The sequence below is a fragment of the Takifugu flavidus genome, chromosome 14 (genome assembly GCF_003711565.1).
Source record: "Takifugu flavidus isolate HTHZ2018 chromosome 14, ASM371156v2, whole genome shotgun sequence".
In the NCBI taxonomy this organism is placed as follows: domain Eukaryota; kingdom Metazoa; phylum Chordata; class Actinopteri; order Tetraodontiformes; family Tetraodontidae; genus Takifugu; species Takifugu flavidus.
In genome coordinates this window covers 3,889,567-3,907,723 of record NC_079533.1, presented here as the reverse complement: position 1 = coordinate 3,907,723, position 18,157 = coordinate 3,889,567, and the positions used below count along the sequence as shown (strand labels likewise).

General features: G+C 40.3%; 2 protein-coding genes and 1 long non-coding RNA gene across 7 annotated transcripts; 2 read left to right on the top strand and 1 right to left on the bottom strand.

Annotated features, from left to right (window-relative positions):
- Positions 1 to 1,628: 1,628 nt before the first annotated feature.
- On the top strand, positions 1,629 to 11,246 carry p2rx5 (purinergic receptor P2X, ligand-gated ion channel, 5). Of its 3 annotated transcripts, XM_057054759.1 has the most exons (12): positions 1,634 to 2,023; positions 3,232 to 3,382; positions 3,597 to 3,668; positions 3,747 to 3,822; positions 5,000 to 5,084; positions 5,272 to 5,352; positions 5,863 to 6,004; positions 9,291 to 9,424; positions 9,509 to 9,602; positions 9,682 to 9,747; positions 9,831 to 9,919; positions 10,127 to 11,246. In XM_057054759.1, the coding sequence occupies exons 1-12, from the start codon at positions 1,893 to 1,895 to the stop codon at positions 10,386 to 10,388; spliced, it is 1,383 nt and encodes a 460-aa protein (XP_056910739.1). In that variant the 5' UTR covers positions 1,634 to 1,892; the 3' UTR covers positions 10,389 to 11,246. The 3 variants fall into 3 exon arrangements, with proteins under 3 accessions (XP_056910738.1, XP_056910737.1, XP_056910739.1); XM_057054757.1 differs by having other exon boundaries at positions 1,631 to 2,023; positions 9,291 to 9,602; XM_057054758.1 differs by lacking the exon at positions 5,272 to 5,352 and having other exon boundaries at positions 1,629 to 2,023; positions 9,291 to 9,602.
- On the bottom strand, positions 11,229 to 12,439 carry LOC130537750 (uncharacterized). Its single transcript, XR_008953682.1, has 2 exons — positions 12,074 to 12,439; positions 11,229 to 11,674 (listed from the first exon to the last, which is right to left on the bottom strand). It is a non-coding gene; the product is annotated as an uncharacterized LOC130537750 (long non-coding RNA).
- Positions 12,440 to 13,679: 1,240 nt separating this feature from the next.
- On the top strand, positions 13,680 to 18,012 carry shpk (sedoheptulokinase). Of its 3 annotated transcripts, none has more exons than XM_057053510.1 (7): positions 13,680 to 13,863; positions 13,935 to 14,076; positions 14,474 to 14,648; positions 14,741 to 14,893; positions 15,091 to 15,266; positions 15,897 to 16,133; positions 16,677 to 18,012. In XM_057053510.1, exons 1-7 carry the CDS (start codon positions 13,726 to 13,728, stop codon positions 17,069 to 17,071), a joined length of 1,416 nt encoding a protein of 471 aa, XP_056909490.1. In that variant the 5' UTR covers positions 13,680 to 13,725; the 3' UTR covers positions 17,072 to 18,012. The 3 variants fall into 3 exon arrangements, with proteins under 3 accessions (XP_056909490.1, XP_056909492.1, XP_056909491.1); XM_057053511.1 differs by having other exon boundaries at positions 13,682 to 13,863; positions 15,933 to 16,133; XM_057053512.1 differs by lacking the exon at positions 15,897 to 16,133.
- The last annotated feature ends 145 nt before the right edge of the window (positions 18,013 to 18,157 follow it).

Sequence of the window (18,157 nt, the reverse complement as noted above, 5' to 3'; positions counted from 1 at the left end):
CCACCATCACCCGGGACCTTAAGTGGGAGCCAACCATCAGCTCCCTCATCAAGAAGGCCCAGCAAAGGATGTTCTTCCTACGGCAGCTGAGGAAGCTCAAACTGCCTCCCAGGATGTTGGCGCAGTTTTATACGGCCATCATCGAGTCCATCCTCACCTCCTCCATCACCGTGTGGTATGCTGGCGCCACCGTCAGGGACAGTCTGAGGCTGCAGCGCGTCGTGCGCGCTGCCGAGAAAGTGATCGGCTGCAGGCTTCCATCCATCCAGGACCTGTATATCTCCAGGACCCAGAGGTGTGCAGGTCGGATCACGGCCGACCCTTCCCACCCTGGTCACGGACTGTTTTCCCCCCTCCCCTCAGGCAGGAGACTACGGTCCATTCGGACCAAAACCTCCCGCTACATGAACAGCTTCTTCCCCTCTGCCATCAGGCTGCTGAACACCAAGTGACTTATCACTTAAGCACCATGTACAGCAGCCAGTCGGACTCACGAACAATACATTACTCCTGCATTGACCTGCACTATTTCTTACTATTTATATATATACTGTATATATATCTTATTTTATTTATCTTATTCTAGTGTTGTCTTCTTTATGTTGAATGTCGCACCGTCACACCAAGACAAATTCCTAGCTTGTGTAATACTGTGTATTACATGAACAATGGCAATAAATCTGATTCTGATTCTGGAAGAGCAGAAAACAACCAATAGTAGCACTATCTACATGTGAGGCAGACTATATGGCCTTAGCCTCAGCTATACAGGAGTGTATGTACTTACAACAACTACTCAAGGGAATTGATAAATATCAGTATGCCCAAACCAAGGTGTTCGATGACAACCAAGGAGCTATTGCACTGGCCAGGAACCCAGTTAACCGGCAAAGGTGTAAACATATTGATATAAAATATCATTTCATTCGTGAAACTGTGAATAGTGGGATGATCTGTTTAAAGTATTGTTCCACTGACCACATGGTTGCTGACTTGATGACAAAACCAGCCACAAAGCTAAAACTCCATAAGTTTGCACAGTATTTGTTTGGCATATAAAGTGCAAGAAGAATGTGCCAATGTGTTTTTATTTACTTTTGCACTGAAGTCCAAAGGGAGAATATTTTTTATTTATTTTCTACCACTGAGTGTATCACAATAAGCAAAGGTCGAGTGGGGGTGTTAAATGTGATATGTGTGCGTCCTTACTCATTGAGTCCTGCAGAGTGTAATGTTCACGATGCGTCATGGACGTGACGTCACTACCTATGTACCTGTTCCGGTATAGTTGTGAAACAGAGCGGCAGCTCATTGCATCTCCCTGTCTGATTGATTAAATATGCCTAGAGGAGGCTAAAGATAATTCTGTTATCTGAGAGTTTGAATCTCCACCGCAAGGCACTCCATTCAACATATATATTTTTTCATATGTTCCGATTAATATACCATGAAGAGTTTCTGAATTACTGAACAAAATAAATTCAAGAGAAAGCCGCTTCTAGCCTTTACCGTAATGCCTCATATACACAGAGCAAGTGAAATTCGGTTGTCTGCTGGCTTTTCTGTTTCTACAGAAGTGTTTGAAGTGGCTTGACCGCAGTAGTCATTTCTAGTCCCTGCGTAAACATCACCTTGCAAGCGCGCGTATTCTAAAGCCAAATTGATAACCTTGAAAAACAAAATTAGTTGAGTGTTGCCTCTCTGCCAGCAACAACAGACTGACCCTTGGGCAGACTGATCCTTCGGAAGCCCAGACAGGCTCGGGGGGCGGGGGTTGCAGCCCCCCTGTCTGGGTGGGTTTGTCCAGCAGGAGCGTCTATATCAACTAGGAGTGTTCGCGCTGCTGCCTCACTTGTGCTCGACGTGCAGGAGGAGGAGGTGGAGGAGGACAAATGGCAGGCTGGGGGGGCTTCTTCTTCTCTCTCTTTAACTACAAGACAGAGAAATATGTCATCGCCGAAAACAGAAAAATCGGAATACTATTTCGAATTTATCAACTGGCCGTGTTGGGATACATAATCGGGTAAACTTGCTTTATTTTTCTCATAATATGAATGACTTCAAGTTACTTTAAAACTGCTGGGCTTAAATTATTCTTAAAATGACAGCGCAGTAGATTTTAAAGAGTGCGATTGGCTCAATTATGAAAAGATTGGCCCTGACAGGCTGTGATGTCACCGATCTAAGAGAAACGAGCAGGTGACAGCGCAGCATTTTGTGGTTTGACAGTATCTGCTTTGACCTTTAACACTGTTTGTCAAAGTTATTTCCAACTGTAAGATGACCCAATAGGTCAGTAAAGGTCCAGAAAAAAAAAATCATATTTTATGCTTTGGCATGCACTGATGCTTAGGACCTAATTTGACTGACAAGGCATGTGGGATTTTGGGGTAAGCTTTTGATAATTAATTAAACACCGTGTGTGTTTATAGGTGAGTGATGTCTCTGTGGACACACTCATGATGTCAGGGAAACATTGACACATCTACATGGCTCCTCACATTTGCTAGTGAATTACTTTTAGTTTTTATATGAGGACATTGCCATCACACTACAGTAGTGTAAGAGGCCTCCTAGGCTGTAGCATGATACCCAAAGTAATATTAGCGAGCCCAAATGACAATATACAAAGAAAAAAAGTGCATTTTGTGCCCATAGTTAAGTGTAAAACCACAAGGTCTGACCCTTTCAAGCCTAAAACATGAAATAACTGCCATTTGAATGTAACTGTGTATTTAATCTACTAATAAAAATAATATGGGAAACTGAACAACAGTTTGCAGGTGTGCATTTTATTTTGCATGGTTTTGCTACATTCAGCATTATTGTGCAATTTTTTGCTTGTTTAATAAACAAGAAACAACAAATCTCATAAACCCATCTACCAACTATGGTACCCTGCTTATTAGAGGGTTAAATTTAGTCTGACTCAAGGAAAAAACTAACAAACTGCAACAAATTTTGGAAAGTAAGGACATCAATAGAATATTATTCACTTTACTCATTCGATTTATTTTTCTTGTCTGTCCCACTATAACCAGTCCATTTATCCTTTCTGTACCAAAATTCTTTTGCCCAAAGTATCACCTAGATCCCAGTATTAGCAGCTGATTTAGAGGGTTTTCCCACTATAATCAGTCCGTGTATTCCCAGTGAAAGTAGAAGCATATCTTTCTGTGCTAACACTCCTCAGAGGTATCCTGGCAGCTGACCTTTGTGTGTTTCTTTCAGCTGGGTGTTAGTGGTGAAAAAGGGCTACCAGGAGAGAGAAGAGACTATTCAGTCATCAGTCATGACCAAGGTTAAAGGAGTCACGTTAACGAACAGTTCTGAGAGTGGGCTTCACCTGTGGAGCCCTGAGGACTACGTCATACCTCCGAACGTGAGCTCGTGTCCCTATTTACACCATCCCATGATTAAACAGGACAGAAAATGGCAGCAGAGCTGAGGACACACTAGGACTCCCTAAGCTGCTGTCGAAAGACATTTTAAACATGTTCTGTTTCATTAGAGCCAGCTTTTCCTTCAGTGATTAACATCCTTGTTTAACCTTTTGCATCTTCTTTTCATCAACTGGGTCTAATTGGGTTTTTCAGGGTGAGCGGGTCTTCTTCATTGTCACAAATTACATAGAGACCCCCAACCAGAGGCTGAGCTTCTGTCCCGAGGTGAGTTGACAGTGGAAGCACATATTACCTTTCTCTTTTTAATAATGTAGATGTGACAGCTTGTGCTCTGTCCCAAAGAGTTTCAAAGTGCCACATGGACAATGTCAGAGTGACGATGACTGCGTGGAGGGGGAGGCAGTCATTGCTGGTCATGGTGAGGATCATAGGACAATTGTCAGGCTTAAGACTAAAATCATTACATTGTTTTTTGATGATTGGTTTAATGTCAAATTCATTTTTATTTACAGTATACAGTACGTTCCCAAAAAAACTGTTTAGGCACTTTACAGAAACCTGGGATATGGCCCACAACAAGCAACAGTGGCAAGGAAAAACTGCCTTTGAACAGGAAGAGACCTTGTCCAGGACTAGGCTAATAAAGGGGGACCATCTGCTGATGGCCAATCGGGTAGAGGAGGAAAGGGGGGCAGAAAGAGGAGACTATATAGATATAGTGTGTCTGGAGCTGAGCCAGAGTGACCCTTAGACTCTTATTCATGTGAATTCTTACAAAGACCATTTTCCCCAGTTTGCACCACTAGTCAGCTCTGGAAGAGTCCTGGTTCTTTCATTGTAGAATGCTGGAGGTCACTGTGCTCATGGGAACCTTCAGCATAGGAACTCTCTTTTGTAGCTGTCTCATATATCTGTGCTTCAAAACAGTCTCTAGATTCTGAGCTCTTGAATTACTTCTCTGACCTCATGACTTGGGTTTTACTCTGACATTTAAACATCTTTTCAAATTCATGTTTAGCCACTGAATTTAACACAGGCAGACTTCAAGGTTCAGAAACATCTCAAAGGGAATCAAGAGGAATTTAAGTGTCATGGCAAAGGCTCTGAATAGTGGTCTCAATGCAATATTGTTTTATTTATTATAGTATAAGTCTAAAACAAAAAGGGAAAATATATTTGTGTTTACTCTATATATACATATATGATGTTTGAACAACATTCTCTAGTTCAGCAGTAGATGGAATATTACTTCACACTGCAAACATTACCAGATAAGGTCAGAAGCCCAATAGCAACACATTAATTCTGTCTGGCAGCTGTTTGACGTCACTTTTTGTGTCCTTGAATTCTTTCCATTGTTACCGTTAGCTAAATTAGTAGTGACTTCCCTAACAAGTGAGATAAAATATTGGTATTGAAGAATAAATGCTATAGAATAATAAACAACCTATAGGCTGCATATATACTGTAGATCAGATTTAAAACAGTACAGACACTGATTATTATGTTGCATTCATATCAAACACAGTATTTGAAAGATATTTGCGAACTTTTTTTGTAAAACAATTTATAGCTTAAACTTTCCCCCCCTCCAGGAATCAAAACTGGTATGTGTTTGAACAGCACAGGGACCTGTGAGATCCATGCCTGGTGTCCTGTTGAATACAGCAAGAGACCAAGGTAAGTCCCTGTGTCCTTTTGCAGAACTGCTTGAGATCTGCCACTTTGTGCCATGATTTCAACACTTGCTCTGGGCTCTCACGGGGGACAGGATACTTCACGGGTTTTATTTATTATGAAGAAAGAGCCCAAGCGACTCTAGTTGCTTTGCTTTTGTTGATCACTCAGCTGCCCATCTCGTCTGCAGAGAGCCCTTACTGAGCGAGGCTGAAAACTTCACCATCTACATCAAGAATTTCATTAGGTTTCCAAAGTTTGAATTTTCCAAGTAAGTGGCTGTAAGTACTGCTGATTGCTGCTGTACTTATGGTTTCAAGGCACCATGACAGATCACAGAGAGAGCTTAGAAGCATCTGTGTTCTAATGACTGCTTCAAATAACTCTGTTGCAGAGAACCTTCTATTTATACCAGCATGTGCATGGCAGTCAGCGAGACAGTGAAACAGTCATCTGAGATGTCCTTGACAGCAGGCCTTAAACTAGACAGGTGTCAGCTCAGATGGGACTAGTCTAGTGAACTGTGCTGCTATTTCTTTAAATCCTACAGGAAAGCAGAGACAAGATCTTAGTCCAATTACACTGTCATCCCTCACACTCATCCCCCCTTGTTTTCAGTTGTTTACAAGGATTGACTGGCAATTTAGTCCCTTCATGATGGGTGATTACGTTACAAAAATATGGTTACGGCCTGAGCCTGAAACCAGAAAGTGTCTGTACTGTGCATTTAAGTTTACCTATAATCCATATACTGTGTATGACGTCTACTATGACTCCGTAGATCCAACGTTCTTGAAACCTCTGATGATGGCTACTTAAAGAGATGCTCCTTTGACAAAGAGAAAGATTTGTACTGCCCCATATTTCAACTCGGGGAGTTGGTAAGATGGAGTGGGCATGACTTCCAGGAAATGGCTGTGAAGGTGAGTTCACTTCCTGTCATCAAGATGCATCTGAAAACTCCAGTTTTAATGAGTTTTGTCAGTCTCGTCAAAATTTACACTTATAAGGTTTCATTCTAGTCTGACTGGGATATTTAATTCTTGTGATAAAAGCAAAACATTGACACTCCTTCTGTGGTAATCATTAAGATTTAATATTTATTAATACCATCAGCTTTACGATCAATTATTTTTAACCTAAAGCTCTCAAGTTGGGGGCCAACTCTCAGTTCCCACTAATCTGGGGTGTTCAACATACCACTGCTCTCATCTGAAACTATTCAGCTGAGCCAGCAGTTCCAAGCAGAACTCTAAACTTGGGCCACAGCTGTTTTGCCAGATATCAGCGTGAGCAGTGTTACCCACGGCAGCAGCCAGGTTTGCTCAATACAGCTGCTCCATCAATGCCATCATGATGCAACATAATTTTCAGCCTGGTGTTGCAAAGATGTGCAACAGGTTAAAATCATCAGACAGAATTCCTGTTTTCATGACCCAGAAAAAAATACAGGTTATTTGTGTACTTAAAAAAAAAGAAGGTCATTTTACAGTTAGGATTTGACAGGTTAGTTTTGCTCGTTTTAAACTGGTCCATCACAAAGCTCTTGTGATCAGTCAACAACCACGTGCAAAAAAGGATCATGCTTATGTAGCTGCTTCAGTTTCTGTCAAGACTTGAATGCCGGAAACTGTTTTAAATTGACTACAGCAACCCAAAGGCAAAGTTAATATTAGCAGTAATGCTCTAATCACCATAATTTAAACAATGAAAACTGTGCAAACCCTGAAGGCAAGGCAGGTCTCATTGTGTGGCACAGTTTATGCCCAAGGCTTCTCAAAGTGCTTTACAGAGGCACAGAAATACACCCAAATTAGATATGACGCACTTGTTAAGACCACATCAAAAAGACTAATGTCTCAGAGGATAAAAGAAAAGTTCCAGACAAGAAAATAGAATAAGTGTGCAGAGAGCAGGTACGGATTTGTGTGCATGTGTAGTGTGTCAATACCACCTGTTATTTCATTGTCACAGAAGGCCAACACAGCATTTCCAAAGAGTCAAAACAAGGTTTAGTAACAATGTTACTAAAAAAAGCTTGTGAAATGTACCCAGATTGAGCCAACACACTCGCAAAGACTCAGAGCTCAGTGCTGGGGTTTACTACAACAGTAGGGAACTGAGGGGGGAAAAGAATTCACAGTATAAATCACCACTGCATTGCCACAGAAACCATGTAAAACACCAGCGGAGGAACCACAACTCGCTTAGCCCTCAGCAACTGTTGTGATACAAGAAAAAAAAAGTCAACACCATGATAGCGTGGAGACATCTGGGCCATTTGCAGTTAAGAAATATGTAGCAACGAGATACAAAAAAGAAAAAACAAGCAAATTGTCAAAACCAAATAAAATTAGTTTTCTATACAAAGCAAACAAAGCTAACTTTAAAAAAGAAGCCCGAGTTTAAACCATTTTAAACTAAATGAGGATAAGCAAAAAACCCAAACTTAATACAGCTTCCATCATCTCAATACACAATAATTGACAACAATTCAATTAATGAAAGAATTTGGTGGAAAAAAATAAAATTATAACCAATTTAAAGAAAATAATCTATAATATTGAAACAAAATGTTTGGAAGGAAGGAATTACTTTAAAGGAGAGGTGTGACCACCCTGCTTGACTTGGTGGCTGATGTATTTCTATGATCTCTGCCTATTCTCTCCTCTACCTGTCCTCCCCCTTCTCCTCCCTCTCTACCCAGCCGGCCATCAGCAGGAGGGTCCCCCTACATGAGCCAGGTACTGCTCAAGGTTTCTTCCTGTTAAAGGGGAGTTTTTTCTTGCCATGGTTGCTTGTTGGGGGTCAGGCCCTGGGATTCTGGAAAGTGCCTCGAAACAATTTTCATTGTAAGAGACACTGTATAAATAAAGATTGATTGAGATTGATTGATTGATGAGCGGATCACACCAGGACGCCAATTCAATAGGTGCAAATTTAAGAGTGGGGAGGCGGCTGATTACTGCAACTCCCACTGCACAGCAGAATAAAAAGGTGTCATGGCTACAGGTGAACAGCTGCAGTGCCAAACCTCTCAGCCTACCTCTGAGATTGACTACACGCCCAGAACCAGCCCTCTCCCTCAGACCTACTCAGCACAGCAACAGAGCGGGAGGAGGAAAACCCAGAGTAAGGTTTAAAAAGAAAACTGCAATTAACGGCAGGTTTTCTACCTCGTTTTTATGACAGGAAGACACAGACCAGAGGCACAAAAAAGGAGAAAGAGGGCCCAGTGACAAACGCACCTGATTATAATTTTGCTCAGTGCTGCCCAACAATTTATTTGCATAACTGGAGACAGATCACAATGTTGTCAGTTGTAGTAATGTTGTAGTATGTAGTCATGTGGTGACACGTTGGAGTGTCATCTCCATAAATATGGTATGAGAGATTGTGATATTCCAATATTGGAGGAAGGAGTAGCTTGTAAGTATTGAACATCGGAGATCCGAGCATGGACCTTTGTGGAACCCCACATGTTTGTGGAAGGTTTGACGTGGGACCATTTAGTAGCTTATGACTGAGACACCCGGTTAAACCTATTCTGGAGGTGGTTTGATCACGGACAGTTTCAAAGTGCAAGGAAATAATCCTGATCATTGAAAAGAAATTTAAATGGTTTGGAGGCAGAGTCTCAAGGAAGGAATCCAAGACATTGTGGACTACCAGAGCAGCATTGTTTTTAGTATGGCAGTTGTGTCATTGATAACATCGCCTTGTTACCAAAACTATTTCTAAGGTCATGAATGTAAACCGAGGGCAGTTGTGTGTTGAATGTGTCACATGTTCAAAGAGCCATAATATCAGTGTTCCTTAGCATTTCCTTCATTAAGAGTCCACTTGAATGTTAAAGTCACTCACTAAAACAACACAGTTACCGGTAATATCACCGCACACAATAGATACTAGTTTAGCAAACTCATCAAAAAGCTTTGCATAGTATTATGGATGTTAGAATAAGCAAATACTGTTGCCATTTTGTTTAATGGCAACCCCCCCCCCCCTCCCACACACACATACAACTCCATCTGAATACTTTTAACTCCATCTGAATACTGCATAATCTTAAACCAAATTTTTTTAAATTAAAAACATAAAATTAAGGTCGTATTTTTTTCATTTTTAAGAGCAATTAATGTAGAACATATAAAACAAATCAACACAAAATGCATTCATTTGAACAAAGTGCTTGGTTGTGTGCGTCAGGGCGGGTCCATCGGCATTCTCATCGAGTGGAACTGCGACCTGGATAAAGACTCTTCGCAGTGTAATCCAGAGTACAGCTTCACCCGTCTGGACATGAACCTGAACCACTCAGTCACTTCAGGATACAACTTTCGGCATGTTCTCTCAGGCATATTTACAGGAAATCCTCTGTCACTTTTCCCCACTTTACTGTCATCAGTTATTATGTCTCCCTGCAGATTTGCCCGCTACTACAAAGATCAAAACGGCCAAACCTACCGCACATTGTATAAAGTATATGGCATTCGCTTTGATATCATGATCAATGGGCAGGTACAGCAGTAACATGGCTTTTTCCCGATTGAACAATTGACACTGCTGGAAGATGTGCATTAACTGTCTTCTCTTGCAGGCGGGAAAATTCAGCATTGTTCCTACTCTGATTGCCATTGGATCTGGTCTGGCTCTACTGGGAGCGGTTAGTATTTAAGTTTAGATTAGTACATAGTTTGTCTCCCTACTTTGATAATGTTGATGGCTGATTGCCTTTTTTCTTTCTAGGGAGCCTTTGCCTGCGACATGATACTTCTGTACATGATGAACACAAGCTCATACTACAGAGAGAAGAAGTTTGAAATTATTAATTTCAGGTTGGATGTAATAGAATATATATATATATATGTGTGTGTGTGTGTGTATGTATGTATGTGTGTACACAGATATATATATATATATATATACACACACACACACATATACACACACACATACATACACACACATATTTTGTCTCAACTGGCCTTTTCAAAAATGTTGCCCAGTAAGATAACCCTAACCCTCTGTCAACATTGCACCAGTAAAGAGAAGACCAAACCCAAAGATGGGAAGGTGGGTCACAAGGAAAGAAGAGCCAGGAAACAAGCTGAAGACAACTTCTCCAAAAAGCCAGAGGGTGGTGAAGACACAGTTGGTTTTTCTGTCACAGAGAGCAACCAGCCTGTGGACTCGAGGGGTCCCACTATCCCCCGGAACACAGGACAGCGTTATTCTGCTATTGTCTCTCCACGGGCTGCAGAGCCAAGGCATCACATCACTTTCTCCTCACATAACAAGGTTTAAAAGAGGAGCAAACTGTGGTCTCAGTTATGTTGCTCGAGGGGGATGCAAAGTTTGGACTCACCAAGGTACCTGAGCTCCGGCCAGATTAAATATTTGCAGGATCAGACAAATTTTCACCAGAGAAGTTTCAACATGCACGGGTTAATAGTGATACACAATATTTTTATTTTAAGGTAACGCATCATGGGCCTGCATACTGACAGGAATGTTACTAAATGTTGACACATGATAAAATGTAAACTTGCCAATGAATCATCAACCTGGCAATATACAGGAATTTACTTTTTTCCTTAAATCACAGCATCTGATATCAGCCACATAGGACAAGTTCACTTTAGACATGATGGGTCTCACTGGTGGTACTGTTCTGGGAGATACACACCCTCAAAGGCTACCTACTGAGTTCACAGGAAAAATATTTTTGCAATTCAGGTTAAAGTGTCACTGTAATTATGTTGTTCAGATTGCATTTGTAGCCATGCACAAGCTCCAACACATTATTTTCATCAGAATGTATTTTTTTTATTTAACAGCAAGACAAGTTGACTGTTGACTAAAAGTACTTTGTTGTTACCAACCATAATTGACATGTTATGTCAGAAGATTATGATCTATATATAATGTATGCAAATGTTGTTTCAGAGATATTTATTTCATTTAGTAATTAAATCAGTTCTATATTAATCACACTGCTGTACATTAAATTTAATGGCAGGTCCTATTCCCATTACACTTCTGTTACCAGAGTTATGCAGTGAAATTGTTCATGGTCAACCGTTAAATGTATAAGAAAAATTAAGAATAAAATTGACAATTTTTGTTCAGCTAACAGAATTAAAAAAAAAAAATCAAAACAAATTCCAGTTGGGAGGAGACTACTTGTTGACATAGATCAAATGAGATTATTTTAGTAGATTAATTTAGTACACATGTACCATTCCATAGAGGAATGTCCAAAACAGGACATAAGTGAAAAGACCTCCAACCAGACCCCCTGTGAAGAGCAGTCGCCGGGATTTAAAGAATTTGTTCCATCGGCGCCCAGCCTTTAGAATGAGCAACACTGAGAGAAGAAATGCAGACATGAAGTAAAAAATGAAGCCAAACAGTCCAGTCAAGCCAAGGATCCCAGCAGTCGCCCCAGACAGTGCAGACACAGAGGTGCGGCAGTAGTCCAGGACAGCAGCATTGCCCCTCACTGCTACTTCACTGATGAACTGTGGTCCCTCACGCTTGGCCACGACTCCTGCCATCTCCGTCCGATCAGCTATCACAGGTGGGTGCAGCTGATCCGCAAAGATTACACAGGTTAAAAGATACTCAAGCACATTTCGCAACCTTTGCTTTTTTTTCTTCAAACAACTCTATCAAGTGTTTCATATGTAATTATGAAAAGATATAATAAACAAGGTTGTTAGCATATTATCCTTAGAGAACTTAGCTGCTGGTCACCTTGACAACAATCAGGTTGTATATTATCTACGTCAGAGGTTTAGCTGAGCTGAAATAAAAACTAGAAAATGACACAGCATAATCCAGCGTCAGAATGACCCAGTTTCCAAATTATTACGATATATGGTACTTTTATTTCAACACTCTCCTCACTTGGTGACTAACGAGCTAGTATTGCTAGTTACTTAGCTCTCTAAAGTGCTAGCTGACTATAATAGACGACAGGTTCTCACCGAATATGAACACAGGAATTTACTTCTCACGGCGAGATCACTAAAGCATAATTTGTTAAGTGAAATTAATATATCGCAATATGGCTATGTGTGTTTAAAGGGATAACGGCTACCCTGATAGATAAACAGCACACTCATTCTTGTCTGGATGACGTTCCTAGATCAAGTCCGCCATGCTCCTTGGCGACAATCTTCTTCTTCGGATAGTGCTTTAACGGCGGGTAGAGTAGAGTATGTTGCTGCCACCCACTGTTCATAGTTTTACTGCCGTTCTCTTTTTAAATGTTTCTAGTTACAAAGGGAGAAAATTTCATTATAAAATTTCTCACTATTTTTGAACCGGATATTGTACAAAAAATAACTAGAATCTTATCTTTTCTGTGACATTAATCTTATCTTTTTGTTTCGCATTAAGTTCTTTCCCTAATACATTTTGCCAAGATATGTAAATAAAACTGATTCTACGGTTTTTATATTTTACAAATCCAACGAAGATTTATTTATTTCTTTTTACAAAAGCACTTAGTATTTTTAAAAAAAAATGAAAATAAATTATCTTCCAACAATTTCTTGCAATTGTTATAGGGTGCACATTACAAAAGGTGCAAGTTGCAAAATAAAAAATAACCCAAATAATGTTTCGTTTGAAAAAATAAATTAAGTATTGTTACTGTTTATCTGCAATTATCTATTTGGAAGAGTATCTGTTTTGGCCCCAGAAAATCACAATCATCTTCCATCTTAACACGGCAAAACAAACATTTAGTAATAAACATAGATTCATCACCAAACAGTTTTTTATATTGTGTATTCACTTCATTGATGATAGGATTCTCACCTGAGGAACAAAAAGAAAAAAAAACATTTGTAAAGTAGAGTAACTCCAGTGGGTATAACGTCAAAAGTGAAAACTTTCCTTCTTTGTATTTAATTAATATTATATTCCTTCTTTATACTTAATTTATATTCCTTCTTTGCGGAATAGTTGGCTCACTAATGCAATGTCATAATAAATAAAATTGCACTAGTGATTCATACATTATGATAATAGGCTATTTCTTGCAACTCATCATTCCTAATAGCTCAGTTATTATTTCAATGAAAAACTAAAATTCTGAATATTTTTCGTGACTCCAGTAGGCCTAAATGTCACTTTTGATACATTCCACATCGAATCCCTCTCTTTCGCAATGCATTGTGGGAACAGTGAGCCTCATCGCTGCGACAAACTGGATCGGAAATGTGAAATTCACTCTGAAAATATTTTCAAATTGCTATATATCAAAAATTTTGGTGAAAGGAAACATTGAAAATTAAATGTATTACTCACCACGTAAGCCTAAAGGATTCTATCCATTGATTTAGTGCTCTGATAAGAGCTTATTTTTATAGATACTATTCAGTTTCTTTAATTTAATGTTACAAGCAAAACAATAATCATACTTATTTTCTTTGGTTTTTTTTTTGCATACCTAGAATCTGACTGGGTTTTATTTTTAATTTGAACACGACTGTTACCCACCAGTGGTTGCCTTTGTGTCTATATCAAACCGGTGTGTGAGATTACCTATTTTATGGAATGCGTCATTGGTGACTCTGACGTCACAACAGCCGCTGGCTGCGTGTCAAAGTGCGCGTGGCCACTAGTAACAATGCCTGCTTATATATTAGGTATAGACCTCGGTACCACCTCTATAAAAGTAGCTTTGTTAGAAAAAACATCCCGAACCGTGGCTGCGAGTCACATTTTACCCACTACGTCAGAAATCCTCGACGATAGCAACATAAAAGTGAGTACGTTAAAGAGCTTGAACTATATTAACACCAGCGCGCTAACCAGCCTTTATAAATGCTTTACCAGGCGAAAGAGCAGCACACCGGTCGGATCATAGACACCCTGAACAGATGCATGAACCTGCTGCCCAGGAACACGCTGAAGTATGTCAGCAGTATAGGGTTATCGGGGCAGATGCATGGGCTTTTATTCTGGAAGTCACAGAGTGGTAAGCCTGTTGCAAGCTGCGTGTGTGTGTGTGTGTGTGTGCAAGAGCGTGCATAACACAAGATGTGTGATGCAATAACTTCATGCGCAGGAGGCATATATTATAATAAAAAAACAAATACTTTTTTATTAGAATCGTTCTTGTTGCCAGCCAGTTAAAATGATCTTTGTTCTTTCAATTAAGCGCGACCACAGTCTTTACTTTTAAATTTACTCGATAAATGTTTCTTTACAGTCACGCTAGATTTGTCTTAAAATTTATGCAATGAAGGCTTTATGACTATCTTCTGAAGTTATGGTCTGCATTGAGTTCAAATACTTTTCAAGATCTCAATTTAATTTATATGGTCATTCTGCTTTTCAGCTCTCTTTTTGTGTTTCCTTCTTTTCATTTCCAGGTTGCAGTTGGTCCAGTGGGGACTTTTTCACAGCTCAAGACACGAGTCAGCTGATCACCTGGCAGGATGGACGTTGCAGCAGTCACTTCCTGTCTTCTCTCCCAAAGCCAAACTCTCACCTTAGTATTGCCACAGGGTTTGGCTGTGCAACTATCTTCTGGTACATGAAATTCAGGTTAGCCCACTGTTTTAGAAGCCATTGCATTCTAGAACCGACCCCTTCTTCACCCACTGAATGTACCCTGATGATAGTCATTGTCTTTCCAGACCCCAGTTTCTTGAGGATTTTGCAGTTGCAGGGACCATCCAGGACTACGTGGTGTCCATGCTGTGTGGGTTGGATGGATGTGTAATGACACCTCAGAATGCAGCTAGTTGGGGCTTTTTCAACACATCTTCCAACCAGTGGAATATTGACATGTATGTCTGCGTCTTTCTCTTTTACTATATTTAATAGACCAATTGGCTCAGATACAGATTACATGAAAACACATGCACGTTTTGTTTTCAAGTACAGTTACTAAAAAATGGTTATGGTGAGTTCTGAAAATACATTATAGGCATACATTGTCAGGGTTATTGAACATAACAAGCTGCTCTGTGTGTGCACATTTCAGTCTCAAGGGTGCCGGCTTCCCTTTGCACCTACTTCCGAAGTGCGTGTCATCAGGTGGCGTGGCGGGACACACGTGCTCTGAGTGGCACGGCATCCCTGCTGGCACACCAGTAGGGGCTGCCTTGGGAGACTTCCAGTGCTCTGTCTACTCCTGCATGAGTGCACGGACAGATGCAGGTGAAACAGCAAGTCCAGTCATGTCTCTGCTGACAGGGTCCTTCAGTGGAAATATTGTAGTGGGGGAACAGGCCAGAACACCTTAAAAGCATTGCTGAGGTACCCTTGAGCAAGGTGCTGAACCCACAAATGCTCACATAGGGCCCTGCGATGACCTGGTGACTCATCCAGGTCTTGACCCTGCCTTCACCCACATGTGCACAATCCCCGTGACCCCAAAAGGGATAAAGTGGGCAATAAGACAAAACAAATTCAGAACATCGAACATGAGTCGGCAGAAAATAAACCGCTAACAAAGCTTCTTTGTAAGGAAACACCAGAGTTTTTAATTTACCCAGGAACTCGCCCAAAATATCACTGGTAGAAGGATTTATTGTTTTACTGTATTCATCCACCAGGGGGCGATCAAGAAGCTTTGATCACTGTTGGAAAGTTGTCCATCTTTGAGTAAATTCTATGATTTATTCATTTAATTAACAAGTTAATTTACATAACAGCTGGAATGAGAATGTATCCGAGTAGGTGTAAATCATTCTAATCTTCTCTGTCATCGTGTGAAGATAATTGTCACATTTCAAAAGTTTTTAGCACAGTGAACAGTGTGCTACTTTCTCTTTGGTTGGTTCATAGGCCTCAACTCTTGGTTTGTTCCTCTTGCTCTCACAGTCCTGAACATAAGCACGTCAAGTCAGCTGACCTATGCCATGCCAGCTGACTTCAGACCTCCAGATTCTCCTCAGCCCACCTCTCCCATCTCCTATTTTCCATATTTTGAAGACACGTATTTGGCGGTGGCGGCCTCACTCAATGGAGGGAATGTACTGGCCACATTTGTGGAGATGCTAGCTGCGTGGATGAGAGATCTGGGTGTGTATTTTGTTGATGTGTACAGTATTTCAGTAATTGGGGAACACTTCTGTTGAGCGAAAGCGTGTTGCTATTGAAATCTGATACTGTGGTTCCATCATGTTATCACTAACACTCGAAGTCTGCAGGCTACATATAATATTAATATCTGGACTATACTGGCCTCATCTTTAGGGAGGAAGTAGAACGGAACCACCTGTATTTAACAAAACAACTCAGGTCTATTTGATACTTGCTGATGTTTTTGATGAGCCTGATACTTGTGAATGTCACTATAACAAGGACACACGTGTTTTGTTTTGTCTTGTATTGTAAAAATGTCAACGAATATTTAATTATAACATTTGGACAGTCATTCCCATTGCACCTCTCATGAATCATCATGCTGCAGGCTCTGCAGGTCTTTACACATAATTAAAGACAACACTATTAGCTGGAACAAATGTCAATAATCATAAACCTTAAAGGTTAAGCCTGTTTTAAGTGAATGTGTAGGTTTTAACCCCTCTGAATGATGAAATGGCTCCTTTTCTTAATTCATAGGTGCAGATCCGAGTGAGTCATGCTTATACCAGAAGCTGATCCACTGTGCCCTGAATCAGGCAACCAGCGACCTCCAAGTGAGTCCCACCATCCTCGGGGAGAGACACAACCCACTTTGCCTGGGTCAGGTGACCAACATCTCTCCCAGCAATCTCTCTCTGGGCAACGTGACCAGGGCATTGTGCCGTGGAATTCTAAAAAACATCTTCACCATGATGTCAGCCGACCATCTGCAGCATGCAGGGGTCACTAAAATTGTAGGCAGCGGTAGTGCCATTGCCCGTAATGAAATATTAAGGCAGGAAGTGGAGAAGGCTTTTTCCCAGCCAGTGATATATGGACAGAATGCAGATTCAGCTGTCGGCGTGGCGATGGTCTTCTGTGACCGAAGTTGAGCTGCAACCATATTTACAGAATTAATCAGTGATTTGCACACTGAAATTCTTAGGACGTGTCTCCCTTGGTGAACCAAAGTCATTATTAACCTGAGAACTAGTTTAAATGGTTGCTAATTTGCACATAAGGCCATAGCACTATGCAGGGTCAGGTCTTAAAATCCTCATCTTCTCCAAAAGTCATTTCCATTGAGCTGAATCATTTTGAATAATTTACTAAACATGATAATGATAGAATCTCAATATTGGAGATAAGCCTGAAAATATTTCTGCCCGATCCTGATGTCTAACATTGTTGGACACCCCATCAGTTCAAAGTCTTGTAATAAAATACTATCATATTTGGGTCTCTTCTGTTGATTATCCTGATGGTAATGGATAAAGGAATGAGAAGAATTCAAAACTACAAAAGGAGATCAGAAAAATAATTCATCCATCCCGAATTTGATCACCAAAATATTGTATTTCTTTGAACAATTTACTAAACCAGCAGTTTATTCCTCTTTTCCACATGCTGGCTGACTGTCGTCATCCCCACTGTGGACATTTTACATAATGCAGTGCCTCCCGCAGGGCTGTCTGATGTAGTAATTAGCAGATCTACATTTACATGCAATTTCTCTTACAAAGTTGAGTTGTCAATCTATTATGCTTGATTCCTTTGTTTAATGTAAATTTCCAAGGCCTGGTTACCCTGATCAACCCAATTAAGCTGTGAAAGAGCATGGTGATACTGGAAAATGACAGATTAGCTGAAGTCTAAAGATGTCTGTGGTCTCCCACTGGTTTTAAGAAGATCTTCCTCTACCCACCTGCCACTTTAGATTAAAATATTCTTTTTTCAAGATGACTTTTTGCCTGCCACTTGTTGCATAATTGTCTATTTCATTGTTAATTTTACCTACACCAAGTTGCCTTTAAGAATAAAGAGCTTAATTTAGCATCTGACCTTATGGCATTTTTTTTTAATCCTGATTAGAGACTTTATACCCCCTCCAGCTGTACAGTTAAAGGTGCCATCATATTTTCTAATTATTCAAGTATATTCCTATTTTTTGTTATACTCTATGTGTTGGGTTGCAGTTG

Excerpts from the sequence above, each read along its gene's own strand:
- p2rx5 (XM_057054757.1), top strand. The coding sequence starts at position 1,893 with ATGGCAGGCTGGGGGGGCTTCTTCTTCTCTCTCTTTAACTACAAGACA. Across the intron at positions 5,085-5,271 it reads GAATACAGCAAGAGACCAAG|AGAGCCCTTACTGAGCGAGG; the intron begins GTAAGTCCCTGT and ends TCTCGTCTGCAG. Across the intron at positions 9,603-9,681 it reads ATATCATGATCAATGGGCAG|GCGGGAAAATTCAGCATTGT; the intron begins GTACAGCAGTAA and ends CTTCTCTTGCAG.
- shpk (XM_057053510.1), top strand. The coding sequence starts at position 13,726 with ATGCCTGCTTATATATTAGGTATAGACCTCGGTACCACCTCTATAAAA. Across the intron at positions 14,649-14,740 it reads TTCTGGTACATGAAATTCAG|ACCCCAGTTTCTTGAGGATT; the intron begins GTTAGCCCACTG and ends TTGTCTTTCCAG. Across the intron at positions 15,267-15,896 it reads GAGTGCACGGACAGATGCAG|GCCTCAACTCTTGGTTTGTT; the intron begins GTGAAACAGCAA and ends GTTGGTTCATAG.